We start from the raw sequence: 19,452 nt of genomic DNA on the forward strand, positions 1-19,452 counted from the left end.
GACAATTGGCCAAAGGTACATGAAAAGGTGCTAATCATCAGGGAAATGTAAGTCAAAAGCACAATATCACTTCCCACCTGGTAGGATGGCTATTATCAAAAAGAGAAGAGATAACAAGTGTTGATGAGGATATGGAGAAAAGGGAACCATCACCCACTGTTGGTGGGAATGTAAATCGGTACAACCATTATGGAAAAACGGTATCAAGGTTTCTCAAAATACTAAAAATAGAACTACTGTATGACCCAGAAATCCCACTTCTGGATATACATCTGAAGGAAATGATAATCAGTATCTTAAAGAGATATCTGCACTCTCATGTTCACTACAGCATTATTCAGAATAGCCAAGACACAGAAATATGGAACCTCTATGTCCACTGATGGATGAATGGTTAAATATGATTAGATAATGGAATAGTATCCAGCCATAAAAAGTTGGACATCCTGCCATCTGCAACATGAATGAACCCGAAAGCCATTATACTAAGAGAAATAAGCCAGAGAAAAACAAACACTGTATGGTATCATTCATACGTAGAAATCTAAAAAAATAAAGTTGAGCTCATAGAAACAGCAAGTAGAATGGTGGTTGTCAGCGGCTGTAGGGTAGGGGATATGGGGAGATGTTGGTCAAAGGGTACAGGCTTTCAATAATAAAGTGAATAAGTTCTGAGGATCTAATGTATGGCATGGCAACTATGATTGGCAGTACTGTATTGTATACTTTAAATTTGCTAAGAGAGTGGATCTTACGCATTCTACCTCCACACATATGCAAAAAGATAACTGTGAGGTGAAGGATGTGTTGATTAACTTGATTGTGGTTAAATATTTCACAGTGTATACGTATATCAAGTCATCATGTGTACATTTTAAGTATATACCATTATTTTCTGTCAATTATATCCTAATAAAGCTGGAAAAAAATGATCTATCCGAGTCTGGCAAGAAATAGTAAAATTAATAATATTCATTATATTAAGTTGGCTTTGGCTAATAGTGTGGTATGTAATTATGGACATTTGGTTATATATGTGGCTTTAATAACTGACGTTTTTGTTAATGTTTTGTTAATGTCTTGATGAGGGTTTTTAAATTGCCCTTTCATCTAGAAATCAATTAAAAGAGGTAAAATTTCAAAATTTGAAAAGTACTTGTTTTAATTTTTTTATTATTTTATTTCATTATGTTATGTTAATCACCATACATTACATCATTAGTTTTTGATGTAGTGTTCCATGATTCATTGTTTGCGGATAACACCCAGTGCTCCATTCAGTACGTGCCCTCTTTAATACCCATCACCAGGCTAACCCATCCCACCACCCCCCTCCCCTCTAGAACCCTCAGTTTGTTTCTCAGAGTCCATAGTCTCTCATGGTTTGTCTCCCCCTCCGATTCCCCCCCTTCATTTTTCCCTTCCTGCTATCTTCTTCTTTTTTCTTAACATATAATGTATTATTTGTTTCAGTACTTTTTTTTTTTAATATTTTATTTATTTATTTGACAGAGAGAGAGGAAACACAAGCAGGGGAGTGAGAGAGGGTGAAGCAGGCTTCCCTCTGAGCAGGGAGCCCAATGTGGGGCTTGATCCCGGGACCCTGGGATCATGACCTGAGCCGAAGGCAGACGCTTAAGGACTGAGCCACCCAGGTGCCCCGAGAAGTACTTGATTTTTTAAAAAATATATCTTAAATATTTCCACCCACCTATAAAGAGTACTATGAAGATACCCAAACTTTATTAATTCCAAAATTATATTAATATCCTCAAGGTATTCTGATCTAAAATCTCAGCTTATTTTGTAAACAGGAAATGGTTGCAAGCACATGGGTAAAATTCAAAATTATAAAAGAATACATATCTTGAGATTTTTGCTTGAATAATCAACAAGCCTGTTAAATTAGTAGAATAATCAGGGCTTAATGCACACAGAATTAAAGTCCTAATTTCTAGAACGAGTATCTGAGAAATGAAAATTTAATTTCCTGCTAGCTATATAGAGAGTACTTTATTCAGAAGATTCCAAATGTTTAAATTAATCTGATTAATTTTCAGGAGCCTTTTAAAACTCGGAAAAAAATAATGGGAACTGCTGCAATAACTTACTAAACATTTGCCAAACACCAGTAAATAAAAGAGCAGTTCACAAAGACTCTGCCTCTTAAAAACAGAAGAAATGCAACACCTTCCTAGATGTCAGTTTCATATCTATTCATAGAATGTACAAAGACATCCAGGGAATCAATTAGCCAAGAGAAGAAGTAATAAAATTCAGTAGTTAGTTACCAAAGCAAAGCTTTGATGGTTTCAATCAAAATAAGAAAGGCTAAAACAGTTACGAAATCAAAGTACCAGGAAAATCGTAAGATGAAGGTGCTTAAATCAGGTCCCTGACTTCAGGTAGTTCTGCAACTAAATAGATGATTATAGTCTATTTTTAAAGATCTCCTGAGATAGAAATTACATATCCATTCTCAGGGGATTATAAGTCATGCCTCCTGCTCTGTTGAAATTGTCCTGTTCGTCATTACCCCTCATTCTTAGCCAAGCCAGACATCAGACCTTTCCTAAGCTGATCCATGTGTTATCACCGATCATTTATGTTTGTGATGGAGTCACTCAGAGATGGCAAACTGGTTTCAACCAACATGCCAACCCCAATCAGTTTGTAGTGAGACCTGTACACTCTTGAGGAGGATTGTGAAGCTAATGGGCACCTGACGAGCGCTGCTACATAACCACTTCCCCAAGGACTTCAGTGCTGGTGAAGCTGCTCACAGCCCCATTCCTTCCCTCGGCTCCTGGGTGGAGTGGAGTGGGTTGGGCAAGTCACACTTCACCGGGATGGTCAGTGGCAGAAGTAGGTGAAAGCCACGGCCAGAATGTTTTCACTTCACTCTACTGTGAGCACAGCAAGCTCCAGGAATCTGAGGAATTGGTCCAACTCCCTGGAAGTGTCAACTTCATTACCTCACCTGGCAACATAGCATCATTTTCTCTCGTTCCGTCTCAGTGGTTTCCCACGAGAGGCTCCTCAAGCCGCAAAATAAGTTCCGAACCACTAACCCCCCTCCCTCTACCTGAGAAAATACATGACAAAAAAATAAACTGAATTCAAGAACACTTCTGTGTGATTCTAGATTTTACTAACCAACTACATCTATACATATTGGAAAAAATGTAGCATATGTATGTATAAGGATTTTAGACAATTACTGGTAGATTTGAAGATTCCAAACCATACTCTAAGGTCCCCGAGGGCTGCCTGGCTCCCAGCTCAGAAAAAGGCCGTTGTGTGCGCTGGACACTAGAAGGAAGAGCGTTAGGGGCCCCATGACAACAAACCTTCAAAAACAAAACTGACGAGAGTTAGGTTTCTTCTGTGTCTTCCCTCAGGAAGAAAGAACTTTTGCTTTCTTTTTTTAGGTTATATTTTTATTTACTCATTTTCACTGCTTTTCTTTGCATACACTCAACTTTTCTAATTCCCTCTATAATGGGGAACTTAAAATTAGACATAATAATCTAAAGCACAGTCCTAGAGTTCTGTGTCATTATGGGCAATTGACTAGCTGGCCAGCTCATTCTCCCAAATATCTGGGTTAGCAAAGTTTATCTTTCTACCAGACTTATTTCACTCAGACATACACAAGCCTGCGGACTTAATGTCCTCAGAGATCTAAAGATTCAAAGTTATATTTTTTTCTCATTTCCCCCACTTCATTCAGTGGGACATTCACAGTGAGGATGGGGGAAGACACAAGAGGAGGCAGTCAGTGCCCGGGTCCCCCTACGGTGGGAGGGGCTAATACTGGACTGAGGTTGAGGGGCAGGGTTGGGGGCACAAAGTGTCTGCTCCAGAGGGTCCGAGGGGCCAAGCCCTTACCCAGGGCACAAGCCCCCAGAGCAGGCTGTGGGACACTCTGGATGTAGGGCTGTGCCACTCTCCCATTTCCCCTCCTGTGAGGGAAAGGAGGGTTCTGGGCTGGGCCAAGCAGCTACCCTGGCTGGCCCCATCCTGTCCTCAGCCGATCAGAATGGTGATGTCTGCTTGACAATGAAGCCTTGCTAGGCAAGTGCCTTCATGATGTTGGTGATGTTCTTACAGTCATCAATGCCTGTGTCTTGCAGGCGGAGGCCCTCATTCATGTCTAGAAGTCCATTCTTGGGCCAGCAGCCCATGGTGAAGTTGCAAGCCTTTTTCAGATTAATCCACTGCTTGAAGTAATCTGCCACGGGCAAACCCAAATACTGGCACTGGCCCAGGAGTGTGACTTCCAAGTCCCAGGCTCCACAGGTGACAAAAATTGACTTGCCGTTTGGATGACCCTCTCCAGTACTTGTCGCAGGCTTGGCAGATTATCCACCATGCTTGAATAATCCCAGAGAGTTCTGGACAGAACGGAGTAAGCTGTGGATGCACTACGGGCTGGACATGATCAATCTCCATGATCTGACCATTTAGCTTCAGGAGGGAGAACTCGATGGTTTCCTCCATGCACTCTGACCCTGGCCGATGCAACCTACTTCCTCTGTTAATACAACTTATGTTTAATTCTGACTGCATTGTTTCAAATTCAGTCATTAAGGTGCAACCTACTCTTCTTTACTAAGGCACACATAAGTGCACTGATAGAGTTTTGAGGTCTTGCTTCTGGTACAGCAGGGGAAATCAGACTGTAAGAATAAGACTGTAATTCCAGACAAAAGAAGGCTACCAGGCTTTTTAGTATTTTATTTGCAATATAGGTAAGATCCTCTGAGATATTTTAGCATGAAAATTCACTGTAGATGTAAAAAATGTCATTATCATGATAATACAAGTGCAGTCAGAAAGAAAAGGAAGCCTAAGTACTGTCAATGGTGATAATTTCAATTACCAGGTGAAAGCAGTGTAAATGGATAAAAATCTAAGAATGTGATTTTTTTTAAAACAGAAATCAATTCAATGAACTCCTGAACCATCCTGCTATTTGCTGAGAACTGGCATGAAGTAATGATTTTAAACAGAGTACATATTTATGCCATATAAGTCAGGTTAATGTCTATATCATTTTTATTGTTTTAATTTTACCTCTAATCAAGCTTTTATTCAATACAAGTTTTTTATCAGCATAGAGCTCTATGTTGTTTCTGTCAAACAGTAAAATACAAACTAACATAGGTGACCAAATGGAAGATGAAAAATTTTTTCTTTTAGAAGTATTAAAGCTAATAAATTATAAAAATATGATAGAATCAGAATAGAAGATTTTGGGACTCCTAAGGAATCTGAGCATTGATCATTAACTGCTAATATCATTAAGAGAGAGAGAATCGGACAACCTGATGGTAGAACACAATACTACCTATGAAGCATCTTGACAAAAAACAAACGAAAAAACACCAGGTCTGAATTTGGTCAAGCTGCTAATCAATTTTACCAATTTGCAGAAAAATCAACAGAATGAAGGAATCTGTTAAACCACACCCAGTAAGGCAGCGCGCAAAATTTAGAGCCTGTGAAAACTATGAAACAACCAGCCCAGTTTTTCCTACAAATAAATTGCAAGGAAAAACAAGGGAAAAAGAGAAATATGGGGATGGGTAAGATGGGTAAGAAGGACCTTGAATTATATTATGACAGGAGATAATTAGAAATGTAACAACAGACTGGATATTTTATGGTATTAAGGAAGTATTGATAATTTTTAAAGCGTTATATTTGTACTGTGATTTTTTTTTTTTTTAAGATCTTATTTATTTGACAGAGAGAGACACAGCGAGAGCAGGAACACAAGCAGAGGGAGAGGGAGAAGCAGGCTTTCCGGTGAGCAGGGAGCCCGATGCAGGGCTCGATTCCAGGACCCTGGGATCATGACCTGAGCCGAAGGCAGATGCTTAACAACTGAGCCATCCAGGCATCCCTGTGATTATGTTTTTAAACAGAGTTCTTTCTTTTAAAAATACATGATAAATATATTTGATACAATTATATAATGTCTAGAATTTTCTTCATAATCTATCTAGTTGTTGAGGAGTAGGGGGAATATAGATGAAACCAGTTTTCCCAGGAGTTGAGAACTGTTGAGGTTGGATGATGGATTTACGGGTTTCATTTTAATATTTTCTTTAATTCTGTCTAATTTCACAATTTCGCATATATATTAGTTTGCTAGGGAGGACATAACAACAACAAAAACCAGGCTGGGGGGCATAAACAATGGAAACTTATTTCCTCACATCATCTTTTCTCTGCACACACCCATCCCTAGACTCTCTCTGTCCAAATTTCCTCTTCTTGTAAGGACACCAGTCGGACCAGATTAGGGCTCACTCTAACGGCCTCATTTTAACTTAATCACCTTTTCAAAGGCCCTGTCTCCAAATACAGTCACATTCTGAGGTACTAGGGGTTAAGACTAAAACATACGAATTCTGACAAAACAATTCTGCCCATAATACCAAAATTTCAAAATAAAACATAACATACAAGGGGCACCTGGGTGGCTCATTCATTTAAGTGTCTGACTTCGGCTCGGGTCATGATCCCGGGGTCCTGGAACCGAGCCCTGGGTCGGCTCCATGCTCAGCGGGGAGCCTGCTTCTCCCTCTGCCTGCCGCTCCCCCTGCTCGTGCTTTCTCTCTCTCTCTCATATAAATAAATAAAATCTTTAAAAAAAATAACATATAATATTGAAAATATATTTTTAAATGAAATAGAATACATAAAATCTGTAACTTCAAAGACTGAATAAAAAAAGAGATATGAATTATTTCTTGACCTACATCTCCAAATAAACTTGTCTCATAGTCTCACCTTTTAATATTTATATAGACCTCCTCACTCAATATGTATCCCCAGCAGAAAATGTTGCATTTCATTTTTCTTGTAGTGTCTTTCTGAGATCTTATAGACTGAAGCACATCATTAGAGAAACAACATTTGTCGTGAATAGCTAACTGTAGCTATTAAAGTGTTATGGACTGAATGTCTGCATCCCCACTAAATTCATATGTTGAAATTTAATCCCCAGTGTGATGGTATTTGGAAGTGGGGTCCTTAGGAGGTAATTAGGTCATGTGAGTGGAGCCCTCATGATGGAATTAGTGCCCTTCCAAGAGGCCAGAGAGCTAGCTCACTCTTGTTCTACCAGGTGAGGTTATAAGAAGTCATTAGTCTGCAAACTAGAAGACAGCTCTCACCAGAATCCGACCATACTGGGACTCTGATCTGGGACTTCCAGCCTCCAGAACTGTGAGAAAGATATTTATGCTGTTCATTAGCCACCAGTTTACAGTATTTTGCTATAGCAGCCCAACCTAAGACGTAAAGTGTTATCTATTTTTTTTAAAACTATTCATCTAACAAATATTATCTCTCATTTTCAAAATTACACACAAACTGAGAAATTGATGTGAGCAAGATGACAGCCTAACTAGGAAGATTTGTAACTGATTAATTTATTTATCCAGTATCCCATTTCAACCTCACCAGAGGTCATCAGTGGAGGGCCAAGTGCTTGATTTTTCTATTCTATGCAATAGGATTTAAATGAAATCATAGAGAAAATACTGGTCAAACTTATCTGAAAAAAACAGCATATTAGTTAGAAGTCAACAAGAGATTCCTGAAAGGATGGGCCTAATAAGGTGATAGCATTTAATAGGACTGAATGTATGATTCTAGTCTAGGGTCCAAAAACAATGGAAAAAAATATAAGAAATGTATGGCTTAACAAGAATACACATTAAAATTTTTATTAAGAATTTTAATTGGCAATAAGGACACTGGAAGTCGATAATGTGCTTACTGAGAGTTAATACAGCAGGCTGCATCAGCAGAATTACAACAACTTAAGAAGAAAGACATGATGATCCCATTTTATTCAAGGCTGGGTTTCATCTGAAATTTTTATTTCTACGTGACCAGCACACTTTATAAAGTATAACATTAAAATGGTGAATATATTTAACACCCATCAAATGAAGAATAGCAACAGAACTTGGAAATGTTAGGATAAAATAAGGATGAAGAGAGACAGAAAGGTTGTCTTCAAATACCTGGGGGGCTGTCATTTGGAAAGGCTTTAGGCCTAGCCTTCATGGCCCCAAGGGGGAAAAATTTTGTTGACCTGGCTAACTCCTCCTCATCCTTCAGGAAACATCACTTCCTCAAGGAGGCCTCTCTGGCTCCTGAGCACTGGCTTCTTCTCTGTTGGGCACCAATGCTATTTCTAATTGTCAAATGGTGTTAGCCTTGCTAGACCGCAGACTCCCAGAGAGGGTGGACCACGTCTGATCCGTTAGTCCTATAACCCTCTGTGCCTACCACAGGTGAATGAATGAAACAACACGCGAGAAATAGATTTGACTTTGATACGAAAATGTATTTTTCTAATACAGCTGTGCAGAGATTCACAGGCTGACTCAAGAAGTGGCAATTTTTCTTTTACAGGAAACCCTCATTCAGGCTTAAAATGGTGGTCCACTTTCCTCAGGCAGGAGTGGGCGAGGTAGGGGGGATTAAAGCATCAGGGAGGTGACCGGCTTATATGATTTTTAGCCTCCTTGCCCCCGTGAAGCCCTATCGTTTAAGTTCTGCTAGGAGAGGTTATGCTTACTATGTCCCAGATTTCATTTAGCACATCAGCTATATTCTGATCCATTCTAGAAAAGTTTAGTAACAAATTTCTATGTAATTCCTTCTGTTCAAACCCAAATTTCATTTGATGTTTTTTTTCTATCTTTTCCTTCTCCTTCTCTCCCTACTCCAGAAAGCTGATGATCAATATTTCCATTTCACTTTAAGAATGCACAAAGCTTCAGGAAACATAGTAGCAGACAATGAGGTGAGGTCAGACTAAAGAGAAATACTTCTGAGGTTCTTAGCATCAACTGTGCCAAACATAAATGCAGATTTGATAGATGACACAAAGTCATTACCTCTCCATTTGCCTTTCTGTGGATATGAGTTTTACAAGGCCTCAATTTTCCATAGAAACAGATCAGATTTATAGCAAATACAAAGACTGCATCTTTTATTTATAAGGCAATAAACTACCCAAATACTTTTCATTAAAACTGTGTGCCCTATAATACTGGCTTTTAGAGTACTAGGCAAGCATTAGATAACTTTGGTTACTCCTGCGGGAATTAATACACAAAGTCGTTGAAGGTCTCAGCACAGTTCCTGAGACTACCGATTCTGACCTTGATTACTTGATTCCATTCGTTAAGGAAGTTTTGGGATGAGGCTGTCATATATGTGAACAGATACACATGCTCGCTCTCCTGTCTCCACCCCCTGTCTTCCTCCTTGAGGAACACCTTTTGTAAAAGTACCCCCAGCCTGGAATCAATTCATAGGCAATTATGAAACTAGGAAAACAACATGGTATTAATAATAATAATTAAAATACAAACCTAACTTTTTTTTTTTTTTGCTTTAAATATCTTTAGGGGGGAAAGGACACCACACTTCTACTCAATTCAGAGAAACAATTTTACAGTCTTGAGGTCTTTTATTTTCTTTACACTTATCATGCCATGAATTCCTAGGGATTGGGTTCCAGCAATTTGGGTTCCTTTTCATCAGTTCTCACCAAGTGTGCTTCTCTGGGCGGGGCAGGCTGGCACTTCCGTTGACCCCAAGTACCTTTCTCTTTGGCTTCCTTCTTTTTCTGATCATTTTCCTTCACCCGCTTCAGGAAGCTATCTCAGCTCCTTGAGTGTTTCATATGCTCAATGCGTACATTAATTCTCTTGCCCTTAACTTGTTTGTTCACAACCATGCCAACAGCATGCTGAGTAACACTGTAGACTCTTCCAGTGTTGCCATGGTGACATTTGTGGGGCATTCCTTTTTGAACAGTGCCCATTCCCTTGATGTCCCCAGTATCACCTTTCTTGTAGATTCCCATGTATGTGGCCAAAGGAACAACACCATGTTTTCTACAAGGCCTAGAGAACATATAGTGGGTACCTCTCCTCTTTCCCTTTGTGTTGGTCATTTTGTCGAATTACCGGAAGATGGCGGTTCCGGCCAAAAGGCCAAACCAAACTTATTTTGAATCTTAGTACATCCACTGAGAAGTTTCTGAAAAAATTAGGTTGAGATAGGGATGGGGAGTTACAAAGAGGGGGAAAGCAGGCAAGTGACACCCAAGAGTGGAGAGTACAGTTGTTAGGAGGGCACCCCCACACCAGGAAAAAGGGCTTCAAGAGAGTCCCCCCAGAACAGGACTCAATATGACTGTCCTGAGGAAGTGTGGGCTGGACGGAGATTATTCCTATCACCTTTAAGTTTCATGCCTCTTTCTGAGATTACTCCTTATTGAAAGGATGAGCATGACGAGGAAGGTCACAGAGAAAATATGAGGAGAATGGAGAAGTCACACAACTTTGAAACGCTTAATGTTTTTTCTTTTGTACTATGTCATGCTAGCATTTCAAGACCAGAGAGTAGATCCTTGATTTATATCTCACTCTGCTTAGCCCTCTGTTTTCTACAGCTTTAAGCATAACCTGCCAAATAAGGTACTTGTTCCTACTTTCAGTATAACTTCAGACATGTCTATGAGAAAAAAAATACATGTGGAAAAAGTATGTCTATGCTAAGCAAGTATTACATGGGTATACTCTTCAGAGCAGTGCTTCTCAAACTCAAACATGCCTACAGATCACCGGCGATCTTGCTGACATGCAGAGTGTAGGCCAGCCGGTCTGAGATGCTGTACGTCTAACGAGCTCTCAGGTGATGCTGATGCTGCTCACTTTGAGTACATTTTAGACCATGACATGAAAACCCAGCTCTGGCAGGAAATCTGTGCCTGCACCTTCATTCCCACTCTTTTTTTTCTCCCCTGAGTTCCCGTACTCTTTCCTGTTTCACGGCTGTAAGAAAATTTCAGCGCTGAGCTAAGTTGAGTACAAAAGAAAAGAAAATATTCTAAAATCACAACTTCAAGTAGAGCAGTAAGATTTTAAGTTGTCTCAAGGGTAGAGACATAATTTTTGATATGCATGAATTATACATGCTTCATGAAAATCATTGAACAAACACAGTAGCCTATCTATTTCTTTCCATAAATGAAGCCTTAATGTCTGCATAACTTAAAGGAAGTTTATTTCATTAATGCACAGCACACCATCTCATTGTTCAGGTATCTCTGGAGAATGAAGTGATCTGAATAAGCCAAATTTTCCAGATAACTAAAGTTTATCTTAAGTTTCTGAATATATGGGCACTTGCTCACCTGGGAGCCTGCTTCTCCCTCTCCCTCTGCTCCTCCCCACTGCTCACGCATTCTCTCTCTCTTTCTCATCAATAAATAAATAAATAAATAAAATTTTAAAAGGGGGGGCACCTAGGTGGCTCAGTCAGTTGAGCATCTACCTTCAGCTCAGGTCATGACCCCAGGGTCTTGGGACTGAACCCTGTGTGGGGCTCCCTGCTCAGCTGGAAGCCTGTTTCTCCCTCTCCCTTTGCTCCTCCCCCTGCTCACACGCTTGCATGCTCTCATAAATAAATAAATAAGATTTTTTTAAAAAAGTTTCTGAATATATTTATTTCAGTGATTTTTAATCGAAATCTTCATTAACATATTCTAGACTTGTTAACCTTACAAAACAAGGTTTAACACACATCTACGATTATCCAGGGTCAACAATGCTTATGCTACAGCATGACATAACGATGCTAGGAGAGCTGCTCAAGTCTGTATGCAACTATGTGCTCCTTCCCACACAGTAGGGTCTCGGAGTGGCCCCCTAGGCCTTCCTCAAGCAAACTTCTGCTTCCTTCCTCCATGATCAGCTCTCTTTCTACTGACTGCCCTCTCTTCCAGTTTTTAATCTGCTGCTTCATTTTTCACATAATATTCTGGGAAAGATTCTGAGACTGGCTCCTTTCTCATTTCTCTTATTTATTATTATTTTTAAAAGATCTTATTTATTTGAGAGAGAAAGAGCACTAAACAGGTAGAGGGAGAAGGACAAACAGACTCCCACTGAGCAGAGAGCCCAACATGGGACTCGATCCCAGGACCCTGGGATCATGCCCTGAGCCAAAGGCAGACTCTTAACCGACTGAGCCACCCAGGCATCCATATTATTATTATTTTAATAAATAAAAAGAGCTCTCTTTCAGGGCTTTGGGTTACCAGTTGCTTAAATCAGTGCAATCATTCCAGCTTAAAGAAATCACATAAGTTGACTCTCAATTAAGTATCTCTTACTGTGACCATTGAATACTCACTGATCCCGGTGTCCTTACAGTACTGGACCAAGTACTGCCCCATGACTCTTAGTAGATGATTATACTCTTGGACATTGAGAAATTCCTGCTTATTATGGGATGGCTCCATGATCTCCAAGGGTATATTAACAATTCCAACCACGCCTGCACCGAGTCTGGGAAAATACATAAATACATAAGTAAATTCTGCGAAATTCAGCTAAGGAAAAAGAAAAAGCAAATATACCTTGGTCTTTTGAAATCAGTTTTTTTGTTTGTTTGTTTGTTTTTTAACAAATAAGCTGATTCACTTGGTCTAGACCATGTCAAAGTTTAACAAGTTAAAACTGTATTTTGTTACATAAAACTATGGTAATTTTAGGTATGTTTGGTCTCATAATAAAAAAAATCTCTTAATGCACACTGGTACTAAATTAATATGACTCCTTTTCCAAACCTAAACCTTACATGGAAATCAGGTGGGTGGGAAGAGGAGGCCTTTTAGCATTAGAAACCACTAACAATGTTTTGCTGAAATAAACTGACATGACCCTCTTAATGATCTGGCCAAAGAGTCACTTTCTCCATCCTCATTTCATCTGTCAGGTTGGATTTTTCCTCATCGTTGCAGAGGTCTGTGGGGTGCTGAGTGAATTCCACTAAAGGAACATAGGGCTGGATTATTCTGTAAAGTAACTGGTATCTGCCAGTGAGTCTGATGGATAAATTTTTTTTTTCAGATTTTTAGCAGCTTACAATGTATGTAACTTGGATATTTCTGCTTAGTGACAAAATATTCTGGCTATTTTCCGTTTTGGGAAAGAGTATCCAGTTATCTAGCTCTCCCAACTTCCCTTGGCAAGGCACACAAACCAAGCCTTCCCAATGTGGAGCTGCTGCCTATGATGTTTTCCATTACTTTCCCCTTCCAAGCTGCCCTCCCTTCACTATTCATTCTGTAAGTCTACATTTGGGCATCATTTCTTCCAGGAAGCCTGACTCAACTTCCCCCAGTTTGGCTGACTACCCCTCCCAATGCCCTTTCTGCACCTGATGCTTGCCTATATATTCATCCCACCATCCATCCATCCATCCATCCATCCATCCATCCATAGCACCTGGCCCTATTCCAGGAACTAGGAATGCAGTATTGAACAAGAAGGTCCCTGCTTATAAAGTGTCTCTTATATTGAAGGGTAACAGGCAGTAAGAGTTACCAGGTCCTTTCAGATGGTGATAAGGGGTAGGAGGAAAATAAAGCAGGTGCTGTAACGTGAAGAGTGGTAAGGTGGAGGGGCTGATAGTAGGGGCCAACTTGAATCAGACAGTCCAGGAAGACCTTCCTATGGAGGGAACTTTAGAGTTGGTGCCTAAGTAACACGCCAGGACCAGTAGTACAGAGATCTGAGGACAGAAGGTTCAAGGCAGAGGGAGGGCAGGCGCCAGGCACTAAGGCAGGAGCGAGCTTAGGATATGTGAGAAAAAGGAAGCTGCCAGGGTAAGGAGAAGGTTTGAGAAGGTGAGTAGGATGGGGGCTGTCACGGGGCCAGGCAGAGGCCAGATCACTGGAAGACCATGGTAACCAGCTCTATTCGACATGCAGTGGGGTTTTAAGCAAGAGAGTAAACTATTTTGTTTTTTTAAAGATCATTCTCGCTGTTTCCACAGAATATAAAAAAATACGTATTTTATATACTGTCCCTTTCACTGGACTGTACGTTTCTTAGCAGAGGGTACTAGGTGTTCACCATCTTGTCTGCAGAGCCTAGTGCAGTGCCTGGCGCCTGATACTGCAACATGAGCGCTTGCTGAATGAACAAATGAATGAACTTCTAATTCCTCGACAGCGAGAAATAAGATGAAAAATGTTCCCTTGAGCCATCCTACTAGTCACAATTATTGTGTTTGACCCCTAAGCCATTTTACTGGTCACAATTACCTTGTCTGATTCTCTACATAATTGATGAGAGCAGCCCGTGGAGTTTCAGACCATCAGGAAAGCACCAGAATGTGTTACTCTGGAAGCCAACTAGGCTGGAGAATGTTAATAATACACGTTCATGAAGGTAACTGGCAAGAACTGACACGTGTTAAGGGTTGCACAAAATGTTAACAGGGTTGCTTTATAAGACTATGGATTTTTTTCCCTAAAATATCTTTATTATGCTTGTATTATTTTTAAATTGGTAAAATATTAAGAACCTAACCCGAGTAGATGGTGCTAGAAATGGTAAAACATCAAGTTGCTCAGGAAATGTATTGAAAAAATTTCCCAAAGTATGCTTTTGCCTTAGGACAGGCATGCATCTCTGCCAATATTATAAATTAGGCAGATTAATGCCTGCATATTGATGGGAAGGGTGACCAGAGGACAGGACACCTGCTCCCATGATGATTAATCACTCATTTAACTCCACAGACAGAACCTTACTGCAGCCTCCCTCATGCTGCCTATGCCTCTGAAAACAAAAACATACTTACAAGGACTTCAGTTTCAACTGTGGGCCCACTTTCTCATGCATTTTGATCAGGCGGTTATTACTGTAAATGAACATCCCAGCTTGGCTTCGATTTTCTATGTTCACCCCAAAGAACAAGCACAGTGTCCTGGCTTTTTTTAATTCTCTGGCATTATATTTAGAAAAGTTAAAAAAAAATTTATTAAATAAGAATATACAATTAACAAACTGCCAATAATTAAAATGGGAAGATAAACATCAAAGAAACTATATATAAAATACCCAGGTATTTTGTTACTATATATAAACTACCCAGGGGAAATGTTACGTGGTCTAATATGTATGTACACTGCAGCATTTTTGAAACATGATGATTTGACTTTTAAAATTTAGGTATTTTTAACACTGGATGTGATTTCTAACTTTCAGCATGTCCTCAAGCCTCTCAATATCCTATATGGATTAAAATGTGCCAAAAGGTATTCTGTAGTTTTCTCTCCTCCTCCAAAATCAAAGGTAAATCAGAGTTAATAAGGCAAGTTTACAAGGGTAACAGACATGAGCTCCTGTTTTTCGGACTCTGTCCTGTTATCTTATGTTTTATGTGACTTTTCTATTAAAAGTGTAAAAACAGAAATTGAGACACAGAAGAATATGATAGAAACAACTGTAGTAACAGGAGGCTGCTTGGAGCCATGAAAAGTGCCTGGATGTAAGAATTGGAAAGACGGGGCGCCTGGGTGGCTCAGTTGGTTAAGCGACTGCCTTCGGCTCAGGTCATGATCCTGGAGTCCCGGGATCGAGTCCCACATCGGGCTCCCTGCTCAGCGGGGGGTCTGCTTCTCCCTCTGACCCTCTTCCCTCTCGTGCTCTCTGTCTCTCATTCTCTTTCTCTCAAATAAATAAATAAAATCTTTAAAAAAAAAAAAAGAATCGGAAAGATGGAGCTGGCTTCAAATATAAGCTCATCTCTGCAATAACCATGTAATAACTATGTATGAGTCACTTCAACTGTCTGTCTCATCTGAAAAATGGGAATAACACGTACATAGCCATTTGGGATGCTGTGAGGACTAAAAGAGAGAATGTTAAGTATAAACCTGGAACACAGCAGGTGCCTCACGAGCAATGTTATTTTCCTTTCCCTATCAAGAATGGTAATATAATTCTTCCTCTCTACCCATCTTGTAGCTCTCCTCATTCCACAAAAACAGCCTTTTCTTTTCAAATTTATGATAACGTGCCATTATGACTGACATAACATGCTTACTGGACTGGTTAAATACATCTATCGTTAATGGACAAAGAAAAAGTCCTAGTAGTTCTTCTATGTAGACAGGATATACAGAGTACATTAGACTTTAAAGGAAGTTATTGACTTGGATTAACATAGTATATATATATATTTTTTAATTTTGTTTATTTCTGAGAGAGAGAGAATGACAGAGAGAGAGAGCATGAGAGGGGTGAGGACCAGAGGGAGAAGCAGACTCCCCGCTGAGCAGGGAGCCCGATGCAGGACTCGATCCCAGGACTCCGGGATCATGACCTGAGCCAAAGGCAGTCGCTTAACCAACTGAGCCACCCAGGTGCCCCAACATAGTATATATTTTTTAAGCACATACATGTTGGGTCAAATATATACAAATCACACTTTTTCCCAAAAATGTACACTAAATATTAAATCCTTACTCTTCAATAAAAAAGAATACTGACTATGTAAGGGACCCCAAAACAGGGTGTTGCAGGATATTACATAATCACTCTGCAATAGTAAGTGGCATACTGATTGTCTTTAATTTTTTTTAAAAAAAGCATTTTGGGAGCACCCGGGTGGCACAGTTGGTTTAAGCGTCCAACTCTTGGTTTCAGTTCAGGTCATGATCTCATGGTCGTGAGATCAAGCCTGGTGTTGGGCTCTGTGCTCAGTGGGGAGTCTGCTTGAGATTTTCTCTCTCCCTCATGCTTTCTGTGTGTGTGTGTGTGTGTGTGTGTGTATGTCTCTCTCTCAAAATCAATAAATCTTTTAAAAAAACAATCATAAATTAAAAAGCATTTTGTTCTAAAAACAAGTTCATACCAACTAACTGGCATTGTTATTAATAAAATGTAGATCAATCACCTTTCATGCATATCAATGTAACTACAAACAATTCACTAACCAGATTTTTCTTTCTGGAAATCTTTAAAGAGGCCTTTGCTATGGAAACAGCCCAAGCATCCATCAATTGATGAATGGATAAAGAAGATGGGGTGTATTTATATATATACATACACACGTGTGTGTGTGTGTGTGTGTGTGTGTGTGTATGTATGTATACACACACAATGGAATACTACTCAGCCACAAAAACAATGAAATCTTGCCATTTGCAACAACATGGATGGATCTAGAGGGTATAATGCTAAGTGACATAAGTCAGGCAGGGAAAGACAAATACCATATGATTTCACTCATAAGTGGAATTTAAGAAACAAATGAGCAAAGGGGAAAAAAAAGAGAGAGAGAGACAAACCAAGAAACAGACTTTTAACTATAGAGAACAAACTGATGGTTACCAGAGGGGAGGGGGTGGGGGAATGGGGGAAATAGGTGATGGGGATTAAGGAGTGCACCTGCTGTGATGAGCACAGGGTGATGTATGGAAGTGCTGAATCACTATATTGTATACCTGAAACTAATATAACATTGTACGTTAACTAACTGGAATTTCAATAAAAACTTTTAAAAAATAAAGAGGACTTTGCTTTTTAATGAAGATTTCTATGAAATTTATTTAGTATTTATTTTTATAAATGCATAGTTAACATTTCAAATTTCAGCTTTGAGGAAAGTTATGGTTATATAGCACTCCATAGTTCACAAAAGATAATTCTGTAAACTAGTAATACTTCCTTAAAAATCTGTTTCTCAAAGTTATCCCAGTTTTCAGAGTCTGACCTTACTTAGACAACACTGAATATTCTCAGTTTAACTTGTTTAACACCTGAGCTGGAGACCAAGTCAACTTTACAAATGTAAATAATGGTTTTGTAAGTTAGGCTTGCTATTTTTATTTTAACTATAGTGATATATTTATTTGAAACATTTTCAACTTTAAATTTTAAGCAGTACTAAAAGTGAAAAGAAATCAGGACCAACCCTCCAAAGCCTTGTATCTGCCAAAGGACACAGAGAAAGTAGTCAGCTGATCCTCTGGGCAGAGTTACTTCCTCAACTGGACACTGAGCTAATTTTTCACTCTGTATTCAGAAGTTTTAACATTATGTAAACACATGTATGCATGCAAATATATATTTTATAAATACTCTCATTGATTATGTGGTTGGGGGATTTTGACCATATTATGCTTAATATAATAAGATGTCATAGGCTGAGAAAGAGAAGTTATCACATTAACCACCAAATCTGTCCCCTCAGAAATCAGAATTTGTTTTATCAAAGTGCAGAGGATTCTGGTGAACGGAAAATCTTACATCTTACCTCTGTTTCTCTTTAAGAATCTTATGCTTTGCTTCTACATCTTCCAAAGCTTTCTGTAATATGTCCTGGAGAAGTACATTTGGTTAGGAGAGAACATAATTCTATTAAATTAATGAAAGCTGAGCTGATATTTATTATCCTATTATCCAAATGTTTCACAAGGGTAATAGTGATAGGTCACATTGCCTAATGCAATTGTACCATGGTAGACAATAAATACTTGATAAATGATTCAGCTGCAGTAGCTAAGAGACACACCAAATCCTAGCCCACGGTTCTCTTTTTGCACATATTCCAATGTTCTCTCTCTGCCTTTTAGAAAAGAGCCATTGCTTCCTGTAAGATCACACTGGCTTTCACACAAATTACACAAAAGCTTAGCAAAGCCTGAGTTTTGTCTGTGAGAACAACAACAAAAAATGCTAAGTCACGTGATCAATCACTAAAGCTTCTTCAGGAAAAACAAAGTTGCTATTAAAAACTTTTGTCAGTCACCATAAGAAAATGTCTCCTTTATATCAAGTTCCAGATACCCCGAATACTCCCCAAGCTGTCCCTTTATAGGACAGCCCAACCCTAGGATTTCTCCCTTTCAGAGTACCTCAATACCAATGCCCACCTCTCTTTCTTATCTTGTCTTTTAATTTGATCTACTGGCTCATTCACTGCCCTATCTCTAGTATGCTCTCTCTAACCAGGAGAAAAGAAATAATGCATTGTTATTATTTCACAAATAACAACAGATTTTTAATGTGCTCCATCCACCTGATGTGAAAGTTGGGCATCTCATTTGGTGAGTATACCACTCACTGAACATTATTTTCACTGACTTTAAAGTAAAAGCAAACGGTAAAATGATTGGTATTTCACTTCACATGCAACCACTCAACTGCCTCGAGGAATTTGAGGTTGGAAGCCAAGGTCATTCTGCTTTGCTCTCTTTGCTGAGCAACAAAGCAAGGTGGTCAAAGACTTCCCCACCCCTCCTGTCAATGCACTCAGAACACAGAGCAAAGAGGCAGTGAGAGATTAAGGCTAAGGCAAGAAGAAAGCAGGGTCCTGACCCATTAGAGTCTGTTTCTCTTGTCTCTCAAATACATAAAGCCAAGGAAATTGATTTCTTCAAGACAAAATTTAAAAAACTTAAGCCTTTCTTTAAAAATCAGTAAGATAGGTCTATGTTTACCTTAAAATAATAATTGAAAAGAAAAAAAGTTAGAGAATTTTGGGAAAGCCATAGGTAACTTTGGGGCATTACCAGGTGCTACCCTTTGATTTCATTCCCTA

General features: G+C 39.3%; 1 protein-coding gene and 1 pseudogene across 1 annotated transcript in view; both read right to left on the reverse strand.

Annotated features, from left to right (window-relative positions):
* The window catches only part of MORC1 (MORC family CW-type zinc finger 1), a 172,369-nt gene that overhangs the window by 89,776 nt on the left and 63,141 nt on the right, over positions 1 to 19,452 (reverse strand). Inside the window, exons 12-14 of the mRNA XM_032406239.1 lie at positions 18,166 to 18,230; positions 14,704 to 14,847; positions 12,244 to 12,398 (exon numbers count right to left, since the gene is read on the reverse strand). Coding sequence (XP_032262130.1) covers positions 12,244 to 12,398; positions 14,704 to 14,847; positions 18,166 to 18,230 — 364 coding nt within the window. The remainder of the gene's footprint in view (positions 1 to 12,243; positions 12,399 to 14,703; positions 14,848 to 18,165; positions 18,231 to 19,452) is intronic.
* On the reverse strand, positions 4,038 to 4,455 carry LOC116633798 (annotated as a pseudogene).

This window comes from Phoca vitulina, unplaced genomic scaffold, assembly GCF_004348235.1.
Source record: "Phoca vitulina isolate PV1807 unplaced genomic scaffold, GSC_HSeal_1.0 scaffold8, whole genome shotgun sequence".
In the NCBI taxonomy this organism is placed as follows: domain Eukaryota; kingdom Metazoa; phylum Chordata; class Mammalia; order Carnivora; family Phocidae; genus Phoca; species Phoca vitulina.